Source organism: Cydia fagiglandana, chromosome Z (genome assembly GCF_963556715.1).
Source record: "Cydia fagiglandana chromosome Z, ilCydFagi1.1, whole genome shotgun sequence".
In the NCBI taxonomy this organism is placed as follows: Eukaryota; Metazoa; Arthropoda; class Insecta; order Lepidoptera; family Tortricidae; genus Cydia; species Cydia fagiglandana.
This window is the reverse complement of record NC_085959.1, coordinates 20,855,788-20,883,170: the sequence shown is the minus strand read 5'-3', so window position 1 is coordinate 20,883,170 and position 27,383 is coordinate 20,855,788. Positions and strand designations below refer to the sequence as shown.

General features: G+C 35.7%; 2 protein-coding genes across 2 annotated transcripts; one reads left to right on the top strand and one right to left on the bottom strand.

The window, feature by feature from the left end:
* The first annotated feature begins 1,385 nt into the window (after positions 1-1,385).
* On the top strand, positions 1,386-14,867 carry LOC134678382 (PDF receptor-like). The gene is made up of 9 exons (XM_063536935.1): positions 1,386-1,516; positions 2,791-2,894; positions 3,654-3,819; positions 6,888-7,117; positions 7,320-7,389; positions 8,515-8,600; positions 9,409-9,592; positions 13,544-13,668; positions 14,171-14,867. The coding sequence occupies exons 2-9, from the start codon at positions 2,824-2,826 to the stop codon at positions 14,268-14,270; spliced, it is 1,032 nt and encodes a 343-aa protein (XP_063393005.1). The 5' UTR covers positions 1,386-1,516; positions 2,791-2,823; the 3' UTR covers positions 14,271-14,867.
* Positions 14,868-22,858: 7,991 nt separating this feature from the next.
* Positions 22,859-27,126, bottom strand: LOC134678272 (solute carrier family 35 member B1 homolog). Its single transcript, XM_063536756.1, has 7 exons — positions 26,724-27,126; positions 26,127-26,249; positions 25,308-25,541; positions 24,884-24,945; positions 24,074-24,221; positions 23,730-23,865; positions 22,859-23,255 (listed from the first exon to the last, which is right to left on the bottom strand). Exons 1-7 carry the CDS (start codon positions 26,913-26,915, stop codon positions 23,188-23,190), a joined length of 963 nt encoding a protein of 320 aa, XP_063392826.1. The 5' UTR covers positions 26,916-27,126; the 3' UTR covers positions 22,859-23,187.
* Between the last annotated feature and the right edge of the window lie 257 nt (positions 27,127-27,383).

Genomic DNA, 27,383 nt, shown 5'->3' with positions numbered 1-27,383 from the left:
TGTACACTATTAACCAGACAATTTTTTTTATGTTTTGCCAACCGAGAATGGGCATCAGGTGCAGTCTGTCTGGGTCTCGACAAGAACGAGGATGACTGTCACATGCTTTTTAAACATGGACTTGAGCTTGTGGACAAATATGCACATTTCATATACGTAGAGCGCTGGAAGAGGCAAAAGACCGAGTTTCTAAAAGAGTGGTCGGCAGGATTCGTCAGGCCGTATTCCATATATTGCTCTTAAACATCTTTATTAAGTATATGGTTTTTATTATCTCCTACCGTTAAACATAGGTACTGGATGAAACTCGAATGATGAATGAAAAACGAATGGCCGATTCAGGCTGCAACTAATATCTAGGTACAAACCTCAAACTCAACTTGTGATGGTTTGCGAAAGCGCCGGGGTGCGGGTTGGCTCGTACTTACTTGCTCGGTTTTTTAATAATCGTCGGGTTGGTGATATTTTCAGAGACAGTGTATTGCAACGCGACTTTCGATTCATATTTGTGCTGGCCGCCCACGCCGGCGGGCGAGGTGGCCAGCCAGCACTGCCCGCCGGCTCGCCTAAGTGACACCTCACGTACGTTTACTGTTTTTAATGTACAATATGCATATATGTATCTACTTCAAGAACCTAATCTTAATCTGACATTACTTACATTGCCGCAAATTAAGGCCGGGATACGGGATATAATTGCGCATTCCTATCTCTATATAAATAAATTGCCCACATATTCAATCTTTAATTCCAAATTATTTATTTACATACAATATATATACAGTGGTACAGTCAGCCAAGAAAGTAGTCTACCACTTTTCGACTCTATCAATCAGATGATAGAGTCGAAAAGTGGTACACCACTTTCTTGGCTGACTGTACTACTAAACGAAATTAGTAACTAGCTTAAATCTTTAATTTATTTGTTAGTTAATTTTATTTGCCCTTTCGGATTAGTGATCTTCTACTGTAGTTGTTTTCAATGATAACTACTAGTAAAATAGGGTAACTATTTGTACCTAACTACGAGTAAAAAATAATCATAAAATCATAATCATAATATTTATTGATAATATAAATTACATGTCACATTTTATACACTGTATAAAGATTATATTTAAGCATGAATTGTCACTACATAATGTAGGTTGTATTTAATTAATATATCACATCTACCTTAGTTCCTAAAATTTTAAAGAACTCTTTATGGTCGTAGAACGCTTGCTCGACTAACCAATTTTTTAATTTGTTTTTAAATACTGACGCTTTTGGCAACTACTATTGAATCCGGGAGTCTATTGTGTACTACTAATATACTAAGTAAGTAGTAAAAATATATTTATTTTTGCGTATATCGGTAGGTTTCGCGTACCGCCAGTGCGAACCGAGCGGGCTGTGGCAGGGCCGCCGGCCCAGCGAGGCGAGCGCGGTGGGGTGGACCAACTACACCCCCTGCTTCCCGCAAGAAGTTCAGAACCTCTTCGTCAAAGTCTACGACAATGAACACGTTGCACAGGTTACTTATCTTATTTCATAGATTCAATAAGGTAGTGAAGATCTATCTGAAAATATCTCTTGAGCTGTCATGATCCCTCGTTGTATAGGTTTACCTGCAATAATATGTTACACAACGAAGGCCGCAAAAATATCTGATACGATTTTATTTGTAGAGCCATAAGAGCGTGTCACATATTTTTGCGGCCTTCGAAGAGTACACGTATAAATTCTAACCATGTCGTCCGTCTCGTGAATCCGACATGCGACCGTTTCCTGTCAAAGTGAAAATTTAATTTAATTTAGACATTTAGACAAATATTATAGCTATTTTTAACCTTTTCGACGCCGAGCCAAACACAAAAGCAGTCACTCGGACGCCACGTCAACGAAGTGTCATAACTGAAATTGAATTTTATGCATATGCACGTAGGTCTATGTTGCTCTGTGGTCTATGACCGATTAAACAGTCTTTGGCGTTGAAACTGCGGTGCGGATATATCGGTCATTGGCGTTCAAAAGGTTAAAGTTATTCATAAAATACTTACATACTACATACAGTCAGCAGCAGAAGTTGCTAAGCGGGCGAGGTGTTAAAAATTACCTTGACAGGCTCGTATTCTCTGAACAATAAAGTCGCGTCAAGATCATTTTGAACACCTCGCCCGCTTAGCAACTTCTGCTGCTGACTGTACCTACAGTATTTGAGGAATAATGATAACTTTCTACTTGTGTTTAAAAAGTCGGCAACTTGGTAGAGTTTTCAGCAGCCGTAATTATAAATCCCATCAAAAACATAAATGTGACCTCAATTTCAATATTTAGGAATCAAGTTCAATATTTAGGAATTTTAGGATATTCGTCGTGGTTGTTTTCGCCGAAAAAAAAGCCGTGGGTGCCAATTTCTAGATCGCGGGATGTAATTAAAGTTTAGGATTTGACTTACCTAGTTTACGTATTGTCAATGTTACTTTTCTAAAATTTAGTTTGTTGATATAAAACTAGTCAAGACATAGACAAATCCTGTTTATAACTTATATCAATCTAATGCTATAAGTTATACTCTCACTAGAAATCTAATAGATAGGTCGTTATCTACCTATGTGTGAAGACAGCACTATAAGCTTATTTCTCCATTCATGGGAATATATATCATGATTTAAGGTAAATATTCCTTCAGAGGATCATTTTAAACATATCTCCTCTGCTAGAGCAATACTTAGAAATTTTAATTAAACATTTCAAGAAAACGTCTATGATATACACTACAGCGCTAATGATATTATCTTTTTCCAGCTAAAATTCGAAATAGCGCTGCGCACTAGATACATGGAAATCGCTGGCTTCAGTATATCTCTCGTCGCGTTGGTGGTGTCTCTTTTTATTTTTTCATACTACAGGTTAGTAGCGTATTGACTGGTACTCATTTCAATGCCATGGTCGGATAACCGGCCCGCCCTCATAGCCGGCCCTCAGGCAGATTTACTATTAAAATGTTTTACTGACATGTAAAACATTTTAATAAGTACAGCTGCCCTCAGGCCGGAACGTGACAGCGTGGCATTGCAACTAAGGCATTTGTAGATACATATGTATGTATTAGCCGAACCATAATGTAACTTGATGTAAATACATGTATTAGGGCCACTTGCACCATTCACTAACCCGGGGTTAACTGGTTAAACATGTTGTTACCATGGTTGCCAGTACAATTTGGCACTGGGTTAACGATTTAACCGGTTGACCCCGGGTTAGTGGGATGGTGCAAGTGGCGCTTAAAATTTTAACAAAAGTGCCAGCTCCCGGGACTCGTACCTAAATGGGTCAGAAATTTGTTGAGTATACGATTTAAGTAGGTATAAGCCTAATTTTCGTAAGTATTCTTATATCTATCTGCATGCCTTCTACTTTTTTAAATCGGTATGAAGAAAGTCTTAGAAAAAACACGGATTTACTCGAAAGTTTTTAACCTAAATAAAGTACGGTTGCGTTTATATCTATTCATACGATAAAAAAAAATTGTGGGTAGGTATATGTGTTGATATGAAAATTCATTGATGAGTCTGGATTACCTACCTTGCTAATATCAGAATATTTACTAGCTACTTTGTTAATTTTAAATGATTCCGTCAGTATTTCCATTCCCCTTGCTGCCACAGATCTTTGCGGAACAACCGCACACGGATCCACAAGAGCCTGTTCATAGCCATGGTGCTGCAAGTGTTGATCAGGCTGACGGTGTACATCGACCAGGCACTCGTGCGCAGCTGGCGCGCCGACCGCGCCGACAACGACACCGCCGCTCTCAAGGGCATCGACAATATGGTAAGAATACCCACACTGAGAATGTCATATTTAGGTGGGAAATCAGTGTCTAAAATATGCTAAAAATAAGTTACCTACTCACAAAATTTAACAATTTATGGTTCCTAAAACTTGGAAAAGGTCTGCATTTTCTAAATAGGTAAGTACTAGACATGTGCGCCGCGCCGCCGCGCCGCCGCCGCCGACGATTTTTCCACGCCGCCGCCGCCGATATATTTGACCGGCGTATAATCGGCGTGGGAAATTTTGATACCTATCGTGTCTTATTCCATGTTGCGTAGTGAGTAGATAGTGTCAGAGGTATAATTTAAAGATCCTTATGCTTTTTCGCTTATTATTTGCCAGTGAAGCATATTAGCATAATTTTTGTTGTTGCGGTGTTAGCTGTGATAACGATTTAGCGTTAATTTAAACAAGATCTTGTTTCTGGATCTCAGGTTATTATTTGATATTTCATCGCACAGCTTTTTTGTAGAACGCATTTTGTTTTACATCAATAGTCTCTTTATTGTCAATTTAATCAGTGAACTAAAGTCAAGAAAATAGCAGGTTCATATCCTAGGACATAAACATGCTATTTTCTTCTTAGAATCTCCAGCAAGCTGTAATTGCGTATTTTATGATTTCTCGTATGATTCTGGTGACACGCATGAGGATCATCAACAAGACATCAATGTCATGATAGATATGATTTGATTTATTTATCACATAATGTACAATTTCATTTAAAAATACACACGATCAATTCTTAGTCATTTTATGGTGATCATCAGCTTCTTTTACTTAGTAATATATATTTCAATCAAAATTATAAAAGTCAGGTTAAAGCTTCGTAATAAGCTATACCTAAACAACGATACCTACTTATAGGAACTTAAATCACCAAATATCTTCACTAAGCTAGGAGTAAAGAAAACAAAGTAGACCTTAATATTCTATAAAACGGGACACTCCAAAGACATTCTGATGTTGAGCGAATCAACCGGCCAGATAAGTTTACTTTCGAAAACGACGATATCTTTAGTCTTACATAGTTTTCTGTTAAACTTCAGTTCAGACAAATGTAAAGTTTTCATCATTATATCGTAACAAATCCTAAGTGAGGCGACAGCGGCTGGGAAAAGTCAATATAGATTTAAGGCTAAGGCCTGCTATTTTTGACGACCGGTCTGGCCTAGTGGGTAGTGACCCTGCCTGCTAAGCCGATGGTCCTGGGTTCGAATCCCAGTAAGGGCATTTATTTGTGTGATGAACACTAATATTTGTTCATGAGTCATGGGTGTTTTCTATGTATATAAGTATGTATTTATCTATATAAGTATATATATCGTCGCCTAGCACCCATAGTACAAGCTTTGCTTAGTTTGGGGCTAGGTTGATCTGTGTAAGATGTCCCCAATATTTATTTATTTATTTATTTAAGGCAACTTAAAGATTTTTTTTTGTTTTATTTGTATTTCGCTTAAAAGTAAGTAAAAATACTAAAATAAAATGATGCGTTTTAAAGTATCCTTTTTAATTTAATATTTAAACATACCGTTGGTAACCATTAGGTAGGTATTGGTAATAAATGGTTGCCAAGTGACATGCCGGGATATAATTTTCGGCAATAATTTAGAAAACACACATAATATGCTTTGGATAGCCTAGTAAATACTCAGAAGGCTTTAATGTAGAGCCACGAAAGAGCCACGTTCTCATGCAGTATCAAAAATTATGCCACGCCGATTTCACGCCGATCACGCCGCCGCCGCCGGTCAAAAAATCATCGGACGCCGCCGCCGATGATTTTGCCATCGGCGCACACCTCTAGTAAGTACCTAAATAAAAAGGTCCAACAAGAGAGCGCCATCAATTAAATTAGTAAATATTTAGAGAAAGACGACCGATGGACAGAGTCCCACTTCAGATAAAACAACAACTGGATATTATACTACTACCTGTTCGCTACAGGTTTGCCGTTGCCGTTACCTCCTGGCCTGCTTTCACGCATCACCCCCTCTGCTGCCACAGCTTTACAACTATTATACTTATTAGGTCTTATATTTAATACAATCACAAAAATTGTATTAACTAAATAAAAAAGACCATTTAAAATAAATTAGGTACAATTTTTTTTGTCGACAGTAGGTAGGTACTAATAATTGTACCTGAGACGTTAAATTATCATATACCTAACGGTCGCCGATGGTCATCTTGGAGCGAACGGGTATTAAATCATAATATAATTCTCTCTATAACTGGATGGCGGTAGGTAGGTAGGTACTAAACTGCTTATTGAAGATAGATATTTAATAACAACACAGACAGCGTTAAATAAAGTATTGATTTAGCGTCTTGTTTCATAAAAGTTTCATATATAGCTGTATCGAGAGTATCTAATAAGATCAAATCGTTAGATTTCTACAGTACGTTGAGAAGTGGTTGTGAAGTATAATTTGAAGTTGAAGCACGATGACTGCTCAAACACGCATTAATTTAATATAGGTACCTGCTATTGAAAAAGTTTCGAGTACGCTTGAGATGTTGCTAAGTTCAATTTACTTGTTTCCATCCACAAGAACTTGGGCAACTTTCGAGGCTAGCACACAACTCAGAGTGGACACTCGAGTGCTCTGCAGTACCAATATCAAAAGTACCGCACGATTACGTGGAACTAGATAGATTCGACTGCTTTTTCGATAACAATAGGTGCTGAATTTTCGTATCTGTGCCAACTTTCAAAGCACTTGCTTTGCGAGCACTTTTCAGCTTTATAACATTTTAATTTGGCGAATTCATCTAAATAAAACTATAACAGCATCTAAATACCTTTTATAAATGTTGTCTTTACTATTTTTTAAATGTTAAGTGAATGATTGTTAAATGAACATATAGTCGCACCAATAAAAGTCTGCAGCGGATTTGATAGCCCACGCAGTGTAAGTGTTATGTAAACGTCATAATTTCATAGAAATTTGACGTTTAAAATGACACTTGCACTGCGTGGGCTACCAAAATCGCTGCAGACTTTTTACGGTCTATCTCTACAATTTAATTTCACAATACCACGATTCTCTTGGTTTCAGCCCTACCTATGTGAAAGCTCGTACATTCTCCTGGAATATGCCATCACAGTGATGTTCATGTGGATGTTCATCGAGGGGCTATATCTGCACAACGTTGTAACGGCGAATGCTTTACGGGAAGGCATTTCTCACGTGGTGTACTACGCCACCGGATGGGGGTTGCCCGTTATTCTGACGGCAGTTTGGGCTGCGATGACTGCACTGCACTATAAGGGCGAAAGAGTCAACACGTGAGTAACTATCTGTTGTTGCGCAAGTATCTAAAGTTAACTAAGATATTGTTAACTTTTTTGGTTGCAATGCAATTTCAACCCCTGTGTTCGTGAACATAGGGGTTTACCCCTATATTTGAATTACAAAATTGTACTAGAATAATTGTGGAAAACTAAATACCTTCCGCTATTACTTACAAAATCCTATGTTTTGTTCCAGTTGTTGGTATGGATATAATTTCTCTCCGCTTTATTGGATTATGCAAGGACCGCGGTTGGGAGTTATACTGGTATGTTTATTGTTTATTTACCCCGTGCACGAACAAGAGACGAGTTATGGCCAACTAACCTTTTAGCTCTTTATATAATTTTGTGTATAAAGCCATATTTTTAAATACATAATTGAAAAATAAGTGTTTCCCAGCAGACAACGTAAGTTGGGTATTTTAAATGCGATAAAATATGGTTACGTACTACGACACCCTTTCCATTTAACTCATTCAGCGTAACTCTGTCCGCAACGCTACACTGCAGACTATTTATATAACAAATAAATGTAAGTGCTGTTCGATGCTTAGTAAGCTACTTTCTACGGCGTAAGTATACTATAGTTATAGTATACTAACTTTATGTGCTTTTAGAAATGAGTCACTTTCGTAATCAGTGTCTAAATATTATTAATATCGCCGAGTTCTGAATTCATTTATTATCATAGGTCATTGTTAGTGCTTTGCGTTGATATAACGGAAAACATACAGTTGTGGCACGAGCGGTAAACATACAGTGGTAGCTTACGGTTCCCGGAAAATGGTGCGCAACGGGGGTTTCTGCGGCTGACACGGCTGCCTAGCGTGACACGATTTTACGTTTACCGCGTAGACCTTCACTAACCGCACAAGTACTTTCATTCCCATCTATATACTCGTAATACCTATATTTACTGAATTCTGTAAAGTGCATCCCTTCCTGGAATTGGCTCGACGAGAGAAACTTATTCAGGTCAGGAGGTAATTATTCGGGTCAGACATATATTAATGCAACGTCACATAATTACATTTATTACCTACCTTAACTACGATAAATATTTTGTTAAAATGTTACACGCTTGTATTGCTATGGAAATTTTAAATGCAATTACATATAATCTCCGGACCGATGTTTTCATCTCATAAAAAAGTTGAATGAGCTAATTTTTATATGATTAGTCCTTATTTCTAAGATATTGTCAACTTTAGCCGCCGTAATTTGCATCGACAAAACAGTAAAACATGGTTCATACCTAGTATTAGTAAAGGCAGAAAGGTAACCTGTAGTTTTGTGTAATACAAGATTCAACAATTTCAGAATTTAAACACCTACCATAATCATCCGCTTATAATTTAGTCGGTATAATATGTATTCGTATTTCTTTTCAGATAAATCTGGTGTTTTTATTGAATATAATGAAGGTGCTTATTGTTAAATTAAGAAGTAGCGAGAGTTCAGAATTAGAAAAAATCAGGTTAGTACCTATTTATACAATTTATGGTTTAGGTCCTAATACTTTTTTTACTTTTGTAGAATATGATAAAAGGATTTTAGAAGATTTATAATTCTGTCTCAAAATTCCAATATTTAAAATGCTGGTTGGGGGAACACCGTTACAACTTTAACTAGAAATGACCATTTGAACGATAGGTAATAAAGTTCCGTGGTTAATTTGGACAATAGTACATTATTGTCGAGGCTCGGAAGTAGCTACTTGCAGGCTGAGGATTCGTTTTAAACGGACGACCTTGGGAGTCCGTTTAATTGAATCCGAAGCCAGCAAGTAGCCTTCCAGCCGAGTCATATATAGTGCTTTTCTCAAAAATGGTGCAAGAAATATAAATATCATAGAAATATTTTACAAAAACAACGTTCTTGCATATATATTTTGACAGAAAAAAGCACTTGCCGCCTTTTTATTTTTTTAATAAAAAATAGAAGTGTATTTTTCTGCCAAATATACGCCAACCTATTTGAGACATCTAAGTAGTCGCGGTACTAATCATCTGTTTGGCTGTTTAATGGGCCTGTGCCTTTATTTGATATGGTCATTTCAACTTTTAAAAAGTTTGGAACTCGACAAATAATGGAATTTGTATGCAACATTGCAGTCCCAAAATCGAGACTGCAATGTTTTTAACTTTTTAATTTTTGACTGACCATAAACTACGCGCTTCGCAACCTATTTTTTAGACGGCAAAGTCGACTTTGCCGTCCATTTTTGAGAAAAGTAAGATACCTGCCTACCTACACTGTGTTAAAAACATTGTTGATGTGTTTAGGAAAGCGGTCCGGGCCGCGCTAGTCCTGCTGCCGCTGCTGGGCATCACTAACATCATCAACATGACGGAGGCGCCGCTCGGCGGCAGCGTGTGGAAGTTCGCCCTGTGGAGCTACACTACCCACTTCCTCAGGTCCTTCCAGGGATTCTTCATCGCACTCATCTATTGTTTCCTAAATGGAGAGGTAAACAAAACGTACTTACAAACGGGGCGCGAGTCCGACTCGTACTTAGCCGGTGTTATTTTAAAAACTTACTTTAGTACAACAAAGTAGTAGTAACTAAACTTGGGATTGATGATAGTGTAACTTGTATTTTTCATGTCCTAATAAGTGTATTTAACTAAATTTAAAACTCTGTCAAAACAGCGGTATTGCACACATCTTGAATTTACTCCTACTAAGAAAATATTGAAAATGTAACAAAAGTCGGATACCTATTCATAGCAGTAATTACATCCAATTGAGTATTTTTGCCATTGTAAACATTGACCTTCGCACGCCTTTTCTGTCCACCCTCAGTCGCGGCCTCCCTCCATTATGTTTGAAATAAGGCTGGAGCCCCAAGGCACTTCAGCGTCCTAACGAGTGCCAGCACGTACCTGTAAGAGTCATTGTCGAATACTCGGTGTCGCCGTCACTAATCTATTCAAGAATGCGTGCATAGCATTCTTTTGTAAGCTGAAATTTAACTTCGTGTGTCAACTTTTCCAACTTGAAACACCAACTAGTCTGTATTGCATGTAGAGCTGTGCAACGTTTCTGCTTTACTGAGCCATTTCACATAATTATTTCATCACAGTTGCGCAGTAACTAAAAGTGCTATTTCACGCGCAAGTGCTGCGGGAGCTAAAGTCAATTTTACTCCCACGGGAGTTATAGCTTTTTTTATGTCACAAACTCGTACGAACCAAGTACATAAGATAAATACTTGTTAAAAGTGAAGGTATAAAATGAGTGTTACTTTCAAAATACTAACGTTTGTACATAATTTGATTGTTTGGTTTATGTTTTAAAATATTTACTTTGATTAATTTATTTTTTATTTTATTTTCCGATTAGCATATTACTAGCAAACCAAAATGCGGATCGTTATAACATGAAGTAATGTTAGATCTTGTTAGTTTAGGCACAGAATAAATAATAGTACTAAGTACAGAAGACTCACTCTCTAATAAAACGCGTCTGTTACGATCAGCACATATATGGCCGCTAGGTAGCGACAGCGCAAACCCCAAAATTGAGGCCGAATGGATGCACTTTTAGCTACCTGTAACAATGCGACGAAATCGCGGAGTGAGACACGCCTGGTTTAGGTACATAAGTACCTTACCGACTTAACTTACTTAATAGCGCGGCGACCCAAAATGAGTCTTGGCCTTCGACACGAGTACGTGCCAGTTGTCTCGATCCTGTGCCATCTCCACTCGAGTACATTATCATCGTTGACACAGTTACAAGGGGACTTTTCGTAAATCTTACTGCACCATTTAAAATAGTCAGTGCAATGTGTTACCAAGCTATTAGTGCCACTCCTATAAGAGTTACTTACATTCACGCCTAAGTATTAGGCAGAGGTGGCGTGTAGATTATCAGTGATCTAATGCAAATGTTGAGTTGTAGAATTGATTTTAAATGAAGCTATGTATGTTTGAAAGAAAAGGAAATAGTTTGTACTGCCGACTTTATGTATGACCTAACAGTAACTACCCCCACCACTTGCGCGCTTGTTATCTCAGATATTTGACTTCAGGATCATACTGAATGCAGTGGTACCAAATATACCTATATCCGATTTTTAGAAGACTTTTCGGGAAAATGCCAATCCACTTTGTGGTGAAAAACGTGCATTTGTTTAACCATCACATCGTGTCATTAAACCCTCGCAAAGTGTATTTGAATTTTGAAATATTTCGCTTATTCGGATACTAATAACTATTTTTAACTTGTAAAACAAATAACTATTCTACATCAAGTACCTAGCATGCTACGATTTATGTAGTCCGCGTGTTTGCGACACGTATCAATTGAATGACAGCGCGTGCAACGCATATGGCCGTACCTTATTTACGGGTTGTCTGTAACAAATGTTTGTTATCTACGTTTATCTGCAGCAATTTTAATACCTGTAGGTACCTACTTATAAAGTGTAAGGCGGTATCTCCCTATATATCATGTTGCCTTTTTTACCCGATTACCTAAGAAGGCTTATGTTTTAACTGTGTGTGTTTAATGTACATGTGACAAAGAAGGCCCTGTTCATAAGTTTGCCTACTTCCAAAATTTCATATTTTTATTTTGACATAAGAAAAATAAAAATCACTTTCGGCAACTTTCGGTGAAGTTACCTTACTTCTTTGACACGCTCTTCAGCCTGTTTTAAATCTTACTCATAGAATTTAGATGACAAAGAACAACTGTCAATCTTCAAAAGTGTGACCAAAAATGAAATGCAAGTGTGTGCGTAAATTGTCTATGTGAGATCAAAAATAGTGATGTCATGTTACAACATATTAATAATCTGTCGATGTTTGATTGCTTTATCGACTACTTTTTCAAATGTGTTATTTTAAACACTAAAATTCTATGACATTATGACGTATAAATAACACTTGCACTGCGTTTGCCATAAAAATCGTTGCAGACTTATCTTAATGTAACTCTTACTGTGTTGGAAAGTGAAGTTATCATGACACGCTAAACATGAACACCTTCAAAAAAGTATAACAATCGTTATTATTTGAAGTCGGTTATAAAAGATAATATCTTAATGATGTCTTGTGAAGAAATAATTACATAGCTATTAATATACCGACAAGTTATCGATACTGTCATATGAACATTTTGTCAAGCCCTAGCGTAAACTAACAGTTTATGTTTTTACACAAAATATTCTAAATTATTGACTAATATGATAAAATATTAGCACGGAACGGAAGAAAAACTTATAATAAACTGTATAAAACCGGCTTCTTACACTTTTTACGCTGTTAATTTGACAAAATATCGCTATGAAAATTTCGCTCGGAATATCATAAATCCTCTGAAATGAGTATTTGCTTGGATTATTTGGACCTGTGACACTGCAATCCGGCACACTACAAGACACCATCTTCACTGAATTACTTTATTTAATACTTTTCGTCCTAATCCGTGTATATTTTTCAATTTGAATATTACCGTGATACGCTCTTGGCCGTCCGCGGCCGTCGTCAAACTCAAAAGTGGTTACGTTTTCTCATTGGTAGTCTGACTCTTTCGCACTCATGGGATGTTCATATACGTGATGGCTTCCTTTTCGCACACTTAAGCTGTCTGTCAAGCGTGAGCGAATCCTAGGTCAGGGGTGCGAAGCTCCTGACTTCGGCCTAACTCGGCTCCGCTCGGCTCAGCATTGCTCCGAGCAATTTTTAGGGTTGGCACCACTTGACTTCCTTTTGCGTGCACGACCACAGATAAGATAATCACTTAAATTTTGACAACCCTAAATAGCCGAAAGGGATAGTGTCATATATTAGAAAGGAATAGTATGATTCGACCCTGAACCGCTGTCAAACTTCGGTTTTGTAGGAAGCTTCCTTTCTGTACGGTAGTACTATTATTTATTCTGTGCCTAGGTCTATGATCTTACTCTAAGTTATGGAAGTGATATCGGGTAGCTATATGAAATTTAGGTACAACAATTTAAAATGGCAGATTTTAGCGATAAAAAATAAAACTAAAGCAAAATTAGGTAAATATATTTTATTAGACACTCATGTGAATAAAACTTAGGTAGGTACATTTCCATTCGTCCTTTTTCCTGAAGAACGTACCTATTCATGATTGTTATTTTATATTTCTTGGACCCATGGTTTAATTTTTTTACACACCAACGTGAGTAGTAAACAGTAACAGTAAACAGTAACAGTAACACCAAAGTAGTAAACAGTAAACCGTTAGAAATTAAATTCAAATGAATGCTTTTAAATAGTTATCATTCACAATCATCGCTTAAAAATGTGCCAGCCAACTAGACGTACCAACTCATACCACTCTTGTGGATGAAATGCAACATTCTCATCCGTCTTTGAATAAGTAATAAAGAGAATATTTACTAACTAGTGTGATGAAAAGTATATTGCACCTATTCCGCAGGTAAAGCAGGTGTTACGTAAGCACTACAGCAACTACATGGCTATGCGCGGCAACGTACGACGTCACCGGGATTCTTTCTTCAACTTTTTGTCCAGCAGTGGTGAACAGAAACCCAGCAGGGACAAGTGAGTCCAAATAATTATCTTAATATTTAAAATTAGTAAAAGGAAATAAAGCATGTTTCAGAAGCGAACAAACCATTGAATGACACATAACAATAGTTCCTATCTCTACGAACGTGTCATGCTATTTAAGTCAGTCTCGGTGCAAGAAGTACCACTTAGGTTGACTGAAGTAGCATGACAAATACATTTCCGAGCAAATACGATGAAAAACAAGCACTACATCTTTACTAAGTTCACTAAAATTCTCTGCAAACCTTCTTGCTCGTCTGTAGGGGCTAAACGTACCTACAGCGAGCTGCAAAATAATATATAGAGTTAGACCAAGAAAAGTCTGCAACGAGTTTCATAGCCCACGAAGTGCAAGTGTTATTTTAAAAATCAAAATTCTATGAAATTGTGACGTGTAAATAACACTTGCATTGCGTGGGCTATCAAAATCGCTGCAGACTTTTCTTGATCTAACTCTATTACCCTTTTGAAGTTGGATATACTTGTGTTTCAGAAACAAAAAGAGCGATGAGATGGAATTCGCGGAGGCTTTGCAACCCCAGGGTGAAACAAACATTATGGAAACCAACGCAAACGCGGAATATGTGACGTGAGTTTAAGTCATTTCATAAACACAAACCCAGATAGGTTTGACAATCCGATCCAAACAAGACATTTTTTTCTTATTACTTAACAGCCAACAGGAGTGGTCATTTATCCATACAAACGTACTCCACTGTTGCCTCCGGGAGTTTTGATGCTAGAGCAATGATTTTTTCAACACAGATTAATATTGTCAATATCTGTGTCGGACCGTTTTGCTTTTTTGATATTTTTGTTTTTTAAGGCGCTATAGCCCTTCAAAAATGGCCAAATTGGCCTCATTGACTATGCCGCAATGAGAGGCGTAGTATTCAAAACTGATATCAATTAGCCAAAAAAGCAATACGGTCCGACACAGATAATTTCATAATCATTTAGATTTCCAAATTTGGTTACGATTGGTTAAGTTTTGGAGGAGGAAACAGTCGACTACGAAACCTCGATTTTTGAGAGTTTTACGCAGGATTTTTCGCCTTTTCCTTATCGCACTAGTTTTAGGAGCGGCTTCCGTTAGTGAAACGGGTATATTTACCTAAAATATTTAAAACTCAGCTCCTATTTCGTCTTAAGGATAAACAAAGTGGGAAGGACTTGCCTAACATGATTTGTTATTTAATTGCAGGGAGACAGTATGATCTCAAGCGGGAAGGGCTGCGGTTGTCGTTACCGTTGAAGCTGAAATTAATTGATATGAAGAAATAATCTACATTATCTACGACATACAAGAACGTTTAGGCGGCAGTTCAAACGCACTTAAGTAAAAGTCAAAGAGAAGGTGTAAAAGTGAACACTTATACTTGTGGTAAACTTCAGTGTCTAAGTATATCGATACAATTTAGCAAGATACAATTTTTTACTTCTAAACGAAATTGATTAGGTAGGTATTGAAAGTGTTAAGGTACGTATTTGTTTGTGGTTTCGTTTATTATAGTTAGTAGGTAATGTTTTCTAAAAATAATCATTTCGTAAATAGTGAGTTTATAAGTTTTATAACTTTAAAATATTCACTTTACTTTTATACATGTAACATTTAATTTTTGTTTCTTTTTTTAGTTACAAATACGATATATAATGACTTAATGACGACCAGGATTTTATACAAAACTTATCTAATCATAATATTAATATATCTTCAATAAGTTATCTTTGTCGATTGAACAAAACATCCCATAAGTTATACTTAGCCGTTATAGGTTGTCTAGTTTTTCATTTATTTTTTTATTGTACATTGTACAGTCAGTTTTAACGATGCCTAGGTATATACTAAATCCATAAATTTATTCATCTTTCATCGCACATTAAGGAATCTATGACCTGAATTTGGTTCATTTTATATTGATTTACTAATATTTAAGAATATGGGTAACCCATAGTTTGGGAAATGCTGCATTAGAGTACAATCAGCATCAATAGTAGCATAAGAAACAACGCGTCAAAAGAATCGGCCACCATGGAATACTTTTCTAATTTGTGATATATCTCTACAAATCGCGTAAAAAAGAATATTTTACTGTCTAATTGTTTTTTACGTTTTCGGAGAATGGTAGAGAATACTTCTGTCCGAACCGCTACTTTTGATACGGGCTGTACCAACTACAGACATTCAGCATAATATAGGTAGGGTGGCTGCTATAGTTATTACTTATTGGCCACTACATAGTAATTGGCCTTTCCTAACAAATCAGAAAGAAACAAGCCAATTGCAACCTTATTGTTAACAGCGGCCAATTACTATTTAGTGGCCAATAAATATGGCAGTCACACTAAGTAGGTACTTACTTACTGCTAAAAATACAATGTAATTAGTAGGTAATTACCTACTTGGTACATAGGTACGTAACTAAAGAAAAAAATAAGTCTGTTAACCAGAAATACATATTTACCTGATACGTAACTTCATTAAACTATACAAAATGACTTAAGAACACATTCGATGTAATGTACACTAAATAAAAATTGGAATGCTAATTGATTGAGAAGCGTAAATAGGATACCTATTTGGAAAGGGGCAGTACCTATTATAGTTATATGTGTACGGTGCTTTAAGAAGGTCTAAATTTAGATAGCTAAAAATTGTGTAGGTAACTAATAGGTACTTTATTGATGGTAATGGATTTAATTATGGGAACGAATGCAATGATATAATATAATTATGTAACAAATGTGAAAATGTAATTACGTCTACAGCTCTCTTGCTGCCATAGAAGATGAATTTTGACTGCCAGATTTAAGTTATCCTATATTAAGATAATAAAATAATATAATTTTAAGAGTACCTACTACCGATTCAGTTCTTTAAGTTCACTTTAATTCCAAATGAGGGAAGTAGATACAAACAGTTCAGTTCTTAATCATAGTGCATAACTACTAATATTATGTTAATAAGTAGGTAGGTACAGTGTCAGTGTCAATTATTTTCATACTATAACAATATGGTAAATTATACTTTTCAATTAAATACTCTTATTAGCGCAATTCGTTAAGTAACTACTGCATTTTCCTCTTTTAGTTCCTGAAACAAAATGTATCCATGATATTTGAATTTAATTCATTTCTTTGGTTACCGCCATAGTTATTCATGAAATAAAACTATGGAGACGGATTATATCGCGTATTTTTGTTTTTATATTCCGAAGTTTCAAAAACTACAGCATTCGTAGTCAACGGGTGACCGAGGATAAATATATACTATTTATTTACCTCCATTAAAATTACAATGTGCAAAACTACTTACAAACAAAAATAATGATTCATTATTAATTAGATTTTAACACTGGTTAGACTGTAAAACACGAGATATAATCAGTTTCCATATTATCTGGGAGACCGGGCTTTGCTCGGAAAACATACAAAAACTTAAAAATGCGCGTTTTCCCAGAGATAAGACTTACAAGGAAGGGTACCCAACTGTCCGACTCCGATTTGATTAATTTTGATATATGTTATAGAGTAGTCTAATATAACGGACACGTATTTTTTTTAGCTGCCCAAACTCAACCTGTTAGGAGAAAATAGCCTTCAAAGTACTGAAAATTTACCAAACCTAATTACTGAGAACTTTTTTCAAAAAAATTGATAATTAATTACTGGTTTCGTTATATGTTGGAGAACATGAATAAAGAATGGGGACAAGTTTTGTCATTTCACCACAAACTCATTTTTTATATAAAAATATATTATATACCGGGTGTGGCCTGTAACATGAGCAAATAATTAAAACATAGATTGTACTCCTCAAACGGTGACACTTTTGTTCAACAACTTTAAAAAATAATGAAGTATTTAGACTCCCTCTTTTTCATACAAAATAAATATTATCTTCAATGGACGCCATCGCCACGCCATATCATTGTGATTAACGTTGCTCGTCACGCCTTAAACAAAACAAAATTCGCAATACATTGCGTCAGAATAAACTTTAAAGTGTATTAAAAATCAAACCACAAGTTATTATTAAAAGTCGCTAAACAAATGTTGATCAGTATGAGAAGTACAGCCTACAGCAAAATTTTTTGCTCATATTACAGGCCACACCCGGTATACTCTCCAACATATAACGAAACCAGTAATTAATTATCAATTTTTTTGAAAAAAGTTCTTCTCAGAAATTAGAAGGTTTGGTCAATTTTCAGTACTTTGATGTTATTTTAGACTACTCTATAACATATATCAAAATAAATCAAATCGGAGTCGGACAGTTGGGTATCCTTCCTTGTTAGCTAGATCGATTCATCGCCTCCGAAAACCCCTATATAGCAAATTTCATCGACATCGTTAGAGACCTTACCGAGATCGCTGAAATATACCTATATATAAATAAATAAACAAGAATTGCTCGTTTAGAGTTGTTAATATATAGATAATATTTCGCTCATTGACATTATTATTATTTTATTTATTAATAGTCATATTAAAATAGCATATAGAAAAGTAATTAAATAGGTAACTAGATAGGTAATAAATGTCTACAAATGTCCCTTATCTGTTTATGTAAGACTAAAAGCAGGACAAGAATCCTCCGTATAGTTTCTTAAGTTTATTGGAATTCAAATTTACCTAATTACTTATTGCATCGGAATTTACTGTCAATTGGAATCAAATACTTAGTAGGTAAGTACTATGGTTTATCCAACTAGCATAATAACTAAAATTAAATTGTTTCACCGTGTCAAAATGTGTAGTAGGTATGTGTATCGTGTAGGTAATATTTGGTACCTATGTAGATAACAATAACCATTATAATTGCCTACGTGCGTATCCTACTGAGATTCTTACTTAAGTACATATTACCTATGGTTTCGTTATATGTATTCATAAACACCTGTACCACAGAATAAATAATAGTACTAGGTACAGAAGACTCACTCTCTAACAAAACGCGTCTGTTACGATCAGCGCAGATATGGCCTGTAGGTGGCGACAGCGCCACGCGTGGCTTATGGCTTTCCCCAAAATTGGGGTCGAACGGATGTACTTTTAGCTACCCAGTGGCGGATTTGCAGTCTTTGCCACCCCAGGCCCAAGGCCCTGTAGCCGCCACTTTCTCAGCACAGCAACCATCATATTGACTAAGTACATTTTGATTCTTGCTATCATTAGCGAATTTTTTGTCACAATTTGCCGCCCCTAATATCTTGCCGCCCTAGGCCCGGGCCTACTTGGCCTTAGGGCAAATCCGCCACTATACCTACCTGTAGCAAAGCCACGAAATCGCGGAGTGAACCACGCCTGCCTGTACATAATTAATCATTTGGAACCCAAAAACGTCAAAAGTTGTCGCCACTGCCGCCAGTATTCGTACACGATAACTTGCGTTGCATCTAGAGCGGCAAGTTATCAAACACCAGATATTTGTGGTGTGATTAAGCTTTTCACCGTCATGTCAATGAAGTAATAGTGCCATCAACACTAAGGAACAAATTGCACGTAGGTACCTACATTATCATAAGTTTAGTATAATTACTCTATGTGTGATTGAACCAACCCAATGTTCCAATAGATTTTTGAAAATACTATATTTTTGTCAGTATTATCTATTTGAGTAAGTAGGTATTAAAAGATAACGTTTATCTAAGTTCTAATTAGAAAAATAATCAATGATTGCCATATAAAAATCACATTTTTTTTATATCTACATTTATTATTTGTTACATTTTACACTTTATTTACTAAATCGTGAACTGTAAAGTATCTGAATGGGTAGGGTAGGGTAGGTAAGGGGTGTGATTTTTAACGCGACCCGAATGCATAGGAGCTATATTTGTGGAACATCGATAGCTTAAATCGAATTTTATATAATATGATATGTTTTACACTGTACAGTTAAGTAGGAAAGCACAAGTGCGGATTTTGGGATTTACTCAAACACGGCAGATTAACATACTTGCATCCTGTTTTATATCATTTATGGGTCCATATAAGCTTTTGGTCCGATAGAAATGGAATCAATTGGCAACAAATTGTTTTTTTGCCAAAATTGTCGAATTTGTCGGTAACTGTACATTTTTTTCCATATTCTGTAACCTATAATTGTTAATTAGTATGTATTTGTATACACATACACCTACATATGTACATTTTTGAACAAATGATATATTCGGATTTTGCTCGACTATGTAATTCTAATTTATAAAATATAAGTTGGTGGATGTACATAGTTAGTAGAAATTTTCTGATGTGATTTTCGGCTCAACCATTAATCTGGAAAACAAAGGGCATTGCTTCCTTTATGCAGTGTTGCTATTTAATAGCGACCGACTCCCCTACGAGTGACTATTTTACAGTTCCACTTATATGGTTCAAATTCATTAAATACCTAACAGCTAATTCGTCGATCGATCGCCCACATTCAGGTAAAAAAATCGGAGATCGACAAATAAGATTGGCACTATTGAAGAAATACTGCCATAAAATTGCTGGTTAACTTTAACTGCAATAAATGGATGGAAAATTCACCGTTATATTATATGCCCCTGTTGCATGTCACACTCTGTACATCGGACTCTTATAAATATAGCAACATAATGTAACAAAACAAACAGACCATACAATAAACTATTGTAAAATCGCAAAGCGCACTTTTATTTTTAACACTATATGATTTCGTCACTACTTGTAAAAAATCTCGTATTTTGCTACTCAATGTTGAAACGTAGTAACTCGATTTCGATTTACAGAACACGATACGAGTTTTTATTAATGTACTGACGATTTCCTCCAGTCTAAGGTGGTAGTCCAGTCCAGGCAAGTATCCGAAAGAAAGTGCATTGCAGTCGAAATGTTGGACATCTCGACTCCAATGCACATTATTTCGTATATTATGCATAGCAGCCATCATGAATTCCAAATAATGCCAAATTTAATGAACCTAGGTATAATTATTTGCTATAATTTGACACAATTGAGGATCAGTTTAATCTCGATCAACAAAATGTTATTCTGTAACTGAATCAATCACGGTTGATGGTAAACGCAGGAATATATTTTTCTCAAAAATGGACGGCAAAGTCGACTTTGCCGTCTAAAAAATAGGTCGCGAAGCGCGTAGTTTATGGTCAGTCGAAAATTAAAAAGTTAAAAACATTGCAGGCTTGATTTTGGGACTGCAATGTTGCATACAAATTCCATTATTTGTCGAGTTCCAAACTTTTTAAAAGTTGAAATGGCCATATCAAATGAAGGCACATGCCCATTAAACAGCCAAACAGATGATTATTAGTACTGCGACTATTTAGATGTCTCAAATAAGTTGGCGTATTTTTGGCAAAAAAATACACTTAATTTTTTTATTAAAAAAATAAATAGGCGGTAAGGGCTTTTTTCTGTCAAAATATATATGTAAGAACGTTGCTTTTGTAAAATATTTCTATGATATTTATATTTTTTGCACCATTTTTGAGAAAAGCACTATATATGACTCGGCTGGAAGGCTACTTGCTGGCTTCGGATTCAATTAAACGGACTCCCAAGGTCGTCCGTTTAAAACGAATCCTCAGCCTGCAAGTAGCGACTTCCGAGCCTCGACAATAATGTACTATAGTATACGTTTATAGAACTATCTTACATGATACTAAAATAAAAATAAAAAAATTACGAGTCATGGATCAATGTATTCTGCTGATAATCTCACTGTCACAAACGTCATACATAAAAAAGTTGCAGCTTCAATAAAAACATTTGTTTGGCTTATATAAAGGTTCTTACAAACATCTTCCTAATTGAACTTATCCACAATATAAATTAATATACCTATTTGAGAAGGAAATCTGCCCGGTAACTTCCATTATACATTACACCTACTTCGTTTCTTAATGGGTAAGAAAGTTGTGTTTTAATCATTGTGCAAATTTTTAGAAAATGATTTTAAAACCTGCCTAATAAGCAGCCTAATTAGCATTATTATGTTACGTAAAACATGGGACTATGAACATATCTAAGGCCCACTTGCACCATCCCAATAACCCGGGGTTAAGCAGTTAAACCGTTAAACCAGTGTCAAATTGTACTGGTAACCATGGTACCTCCAGGTTTAACCGGTTAACCTCAGGTTAGTGGAATGGTGCAAGTGGGCCTAAGTTACCTAAAATATGTAATTTAGATATGTTCATAGTCCCATGTCTTAGCTGAAATAAATTTAAGAGTCCTCAGCAAGCTCGGTCGAATTTCACCATCCCATGCAAACGGAGTTTCGTTCTCATTTTAAAACTACGTGTTGGATTGTAATGAAACTTAGTACATCCAATGACATGGGGTATATCTAGTCCTGTAATTAGTTTATATAGCCCCAGTATAAAACAAACGAAATAGAGCAAAAACAAGTTTGGTATGAAAAACTTATATTCGCTGTATTTTATATTAACTATTGTAGGTATCTGAAGCTACGTAACCTATAAGTACAGGACCACATATACCTTACCCTATTGTAAGTACTAACTTCAGAACAATCTAGCTTGTCGTTTAAAAATGAGAACCTTTTGAACGCCGCGCGTATCGTGCGCGCCGCGTCATCATGAACCTTGCTGGAATGCACGAAGGTTGATATTGGGTTGTAGCCGCGCGCGTCAGTTGAGGCCTTTGGCGGTCAAAAGATTAACACCTTTTCAACTGTCAAGTTACAATAATAACAAATACTAATCTATGACGTCAAGTGACTTTTTCATGGTGTATTCGCCGAACAGATTAAACAATTTCGGTGACAGAATATTCGTTACGTTCAGACATCGTAACTTTTACAGCATTTTTGGTGCAGCGGAGTGGTGTTAACGGAATTGGTATAAATAATTCCAACTGAAATGGTAAATTAAGGTTAATATTAACGTAATTAATGCTAATTAAACATTAGGGCTGAAATTGTTTATACTGATTCCGTTAACACCACTCCGCTGCACCAAAAATGCTGTAAAAGTTACGATGTCTGGTTATGTTCCATTTTTATCGTTTGTCATTATGCCTGTCACGTTTTAACAAATATGTAAGTGTGAAAGTGATGCACTTACATACTTTTTAAAACGTGACAGGCATGGTAACAATGATAAGCGATAAAAATGCGACCGTGCTACATATACAGTTTGTTTTTATCATATTAAATTAAAACACAATATCGTTTACAACTTTGGAATGTAGGTTTACATTTTAATTTCATATACTTAAAATATCAGTACATTTGACTGATAGTATTTTTTTATATAGGTACAGTTAAATTTTATCATAATATACAAAAATACAATATCGTTTCTCTATATGCATAATTTATCCATTGCACTAGTATCACGGCTTTCTATTCAAAAATTCGTTCGAGCTATTTTGCTTTCATTGTTTTATTCTTGTTACCTTTAAATCTATTTCCCTTTATTTCTGTGGATTTAAACAGCCAATTAAAAACCTAAACTAAGTTTACTTCATAAAATTGTTCTAAATTCATTACAAAAGTTATTTTTCTGTTACCTTTTTCGGCGCCTGACCTTTTCCTTTGCTGTAGAAAATGTCCAGGAACAAACCTGAAAATATTTACATCATACATATATATTTTAAAATTAGTGGTTATCAAATTCATAATAAAATACGATTTCACTTCGTGTCCATAGAACATAATTCAATACATATTTTAAAGATCTTATTTACTTTAGGACAGCTGAGAATAGGCAGCCAGCCTTGTTAAAGGAAAAATGAAATACCTAAACCATTGCCTCAGACGAGACTCATGCTCGCGCCAACTTGCCGCTCTATCAACAGAGCTACGGAAGGCTCGCCCGACAGCAGCGGATATTTCCACTCTAACTTTTATTTTTAATTTTTATACACTTCTTAATATTCTGCTAGCGGCGTTTACCGTAAGAGTATAGCATTTACCATAAAAGTTACGAGTACGAGACAGAGGAGTGAATTTTGTAATAGATTACGCCAACAACACAGACTAATTTAGTAATCTATTATTTTGATATTGATTGATACCTAGTGTAATTGCAACTTACCGGTGAATACTATAGTGGCGCCTATCCACTGCCGGCCGAGCAGCACGTTGCCGAATATGAGCACCGACGCCAGCACTGTGAAGAACTTCCTCGTAGTGGTCACCACCGAGCACGGGAGCGGCCCAAATTCTGATACCTAGAAACACATAATAACTGCTACTTAGTGATTGACATTGATTAATTTTAATCCTTTAAGTTTCTGAGCGTCAAAAATCTGAAAAGATGTTTATTGAGTGACTATTATAAAAATAATATATCGCTTGATAAATTTCATAATACAGTTCCTACATTCCTAGTAATTTTTAAATTTAGAGGCCTACTTGAACAAATTGAGTGGCCCTTACCATGAAAAATATGAACAGTTGCCCCAAGGCTCCCATGAATGCTAGGCCCGCAAGGTGCACCAGTACTTCAGGATACTTGGACACAAAAGCGACGAACCGGAAGATCTCACCAGTTAATAAGACGCCAATTGATAAAATTATTGATGACCTGGAAAGATATGAAGGAAAACACATTTATAACTTACTGCCAAACCCTCCATTTATTAGGTATCTACATGGAAGTTGTACTAATATTAAAAGCATTCGCACGAAATTCGGAGGATAACTGATAGCTCTGCTTCAACATCAACAAAAACTGTATAAAGTAAATGGCTCCAGCAGTTTCCAAATTTCTTACTACTAGTACAGATGTAGTACATAATTATTTTCCTTCGTACTTTCGCGACGAACGCGTCTGGTTATTTCAGTCAGTCTCGGTACCAAAAGTACCATAAAGTTTATTTATAAGTTTATTTGTAAGTCTATTTATTATCATTATTTTAAGTTTTATATTCCATGTAGTTTAGTTTTATTATTGTTTAGTTTGTATTTTTTGTCCCAATAAAGTCTCTATTTACAAATACAAGTAAAGTATGTAAGTAAGTAGAAGTACATAGTATAAATAAGTAAAGTAAAATAGTTACGAAAGTTTCCTAGAAAATACGAAGGAAAACAATTTTGCGCTACATATGTAGTTCGCCTCGAGATGTGAACTCTCGATTTGCTAAAACTCGCGTATTATCCGTAGTAAAATGTAAAATCTTCGAAATGCTACAGGTAGAATGTAAGAACTTCGCTTTGCCCGCTCGTTAGGTAAAGAAATTCAATTACCATCCATTTGTATTGACCATCATTGAATAGGCAGATGGCGACGACTCACTTTTAATCCGTTCCTGAAATATACATATATTCAATTATAAAGATCACTATACCATCCTCTGTTTACACAATTTAACCCTACAATTCATTACATAATTAGATTAAGTATTTATTATAAGAAAAATAAAAACATTTAAAATGAATTAGTACCTACAATAACATATTGCATATACAAGAAAATTGCACAAAGTAAACATTATTCATTCTCAACTCACTGATAAATAAATAAAAATCTAAAGAAAAACGGGATTAATTTTTTCAATTTTAGATTTAAGTTAATCAGTTTTTCAAGTAGGTTTACCAACATGGAATGAATTTTCAGATAATTTGTATGATTATTTACTTCATAGCAGCTCAAACCTGCCTCTCGTCTTACCTGCACAGCTCCAGTGAGCCCATCCATGGTCAATGACAGGAACAGCATCAGCTCACCAATGCCGAGGCCCTGGCTCTCATGTACTACCTTTTTACTCTGATCCTTGAACATGAAGAGTACTACACCCAAAACTATGAGAAATACAAAAAGGTACTTTCTAAGAGGGTACACTTTGCGACCAATTAGTACCCCGAGGATCATTACAGGTATGGGCTTCGCTGCTTTCCCGACAACCTATAAATATACAAATGGAATCATAGGAATTTCATGCTAGGTATATCAACTTTAGGTTATTTTATTTATTTAAGCATTTATTTTTAAAAATAAAGGCTTAAATACATAAAATAAAATAAATATCAACTTTAGGTAATTCGTTCAGGAGGTATATCATCAACTTTAGGTGTATCATCCATTAAGTATAATTATCAGCTATAGGTGCTTTGTGCATTAGGTTAGCTTTAGGTGAAATGTGAATTTGGTATATCAGCTTTAGATGAATCATGCATTAAGTAAAACAAGCATTAAGTATATTGTGCATTAGGTGTTTCATATATTAGGTTATTTGAGCTTAGGTAATATAAACTTAGGTCAGTCAATGTCTAAGTAAAATGATTGATAGGTAATTTAAAAATAGATGAATCAAGCATAGGTGATTCAACATAAATCACTTTTCAGTATTCTGTTATGTAACCCGCTTAAAGCACTAAACCAATTTAAATGAAATTTGGCATGGAGACAGTTTGAGGCTTGACGAAGGACATAGGATAATATTTAGTAATCATCAATAATAAATGTTAGAATCATTTCAAAATCACTCACCTGAGTTGGATAGTTGATCCATTGCAAGGCCATGTTAGAGCTCACCATACCCAGCAGATATGTTAATGCAGACGAAAAATAGTAAATCTTTCTAGTTGTGTCCTTCTCGTGTATCCAAGAAAGCTAAAAATTAATGCCCATTTTGAAATTTGTTTATTATTAAATAAAGAACAAAATTCTATTGCAGACAGAAACCCTGCAAAACTGTTTGAACAGTTTGTATGCAGGTATCATTAAAACTATTTGCATGGTAAAGATTGACCTTAATTATCCACAAAATAAACAAGGGTAAGGTGCAGAGGGGCAATTTAGACTGCGGGATAATTTAACACTTTGACTACCGAGAACCCGCCTGGTAGGCACTCGTAATGTTTGCTCAGATGCAAACCGCCCAGCAGGTGGTTTTATACGCAGAGATAGACGAACGGTTTCTGGGGTAGTGCGCCGTTTTTTGCCCGGTTGCGAAAGTGTTAAACTAATCGAAATATCTCCCATGTTTTACATTATTAACTATACATAGCAGTCTAAATTGCCCCCCTGCACCTAACATTGCAATCCATTAATAGGTATTTGTTGCGAATTCAAGGAGTCCCTTACCATCAAAATCTGGGCAAAAGTATAGTTTACCACGCACTGTACCAAAACCAGCGACAATGTGCAAGTGAACTGTTCATTGTCTCCGTATAACCCACGAGTAATTTTCTCTTGAAGCATTCCAAATATGAAATAGCAAATAAATATACCGCCAGCAAAGAAAATGAACCTAAATTCACTTCTAGGTTTAGCCATTATTGTTTACGCTTACACCGCTATTTATCAACTCTAAAACTAAACTATTTCTGTAAGGAGGGCAAGTAAAAACAATCTTCCTCGGTATCCTTGACTCGTGTACTTGAAAAGAAACTCCCAAATGAGCCACGTTATGTCAAATTTAAGTTAGTTATCAAGTAAAAGTTTTGAAATGCGGCACCAAATACGAAAACTACACGTACTAACAACACTGTCACTATGTGACGCTAGTTCATGACGTTTTAACATGTCATTGTCATTTCTTGGTAATGACAGTTGCTATTGGTGATTGGTCCGAATTCAAGTACTAGAATCACAATAATAATAATCATAATCATAGAGTGCGCTATTAAAACAATTGAAGTCGAGAACAATTGAAGTTATGCTGTCAATCAATCTTCAGATGAAGCACGATGAGAACGAACGGGAGAAGATGACGTCTGTGGCGGCTCCTGGGTCAAATCCACT

Bases quoted from the DNA above. Each gene is read 5' to 3' on its own strand.
- LOC134678272 (XM_063536756.1), bottom strand. From the start codon at position 26,915: ATGGCTAAACCTAGAAGTGAATTTAGGTTCATTTTCTTTGCTGGCGGT. The intron at 25,542-26,126 runs GTGAGTGATTTT...GTATATTTATAG, and splicing joins GGATCAACTATCCAACTCAG to GTTGTCGGGAAAGCAGCGAA. The intron at 24,946-25,307 runs GTAAGACGAGAG...TGTATATTTCAG, and splicing joins GGCTCACTGGAGCTGTGCAG to GAACGGATTAAAAGTGAGTC.
- LOC134678382 (XM_063536935.1), top strand. From the start codon at position 2,824: ATGGAAATCGCTGGCTTCAGTATATCTCTCGTCGCGTTGGTGGTGTCT. The intron at 3,820-6,887 runs GTAAGAATACCC...TCTTGGTTTCAG, and splicing joins TCAAGGGCATCGACAATATG to CCCTACCTATGTGAAAGCTC. The intron at 9,593-13,543 runs GTAAACAAAACG...CCTATTCCGCAG, and splicing joins ATTGTTTCCTAAATGGAGAG to GTAAAGCAGGTGTTACGTAA.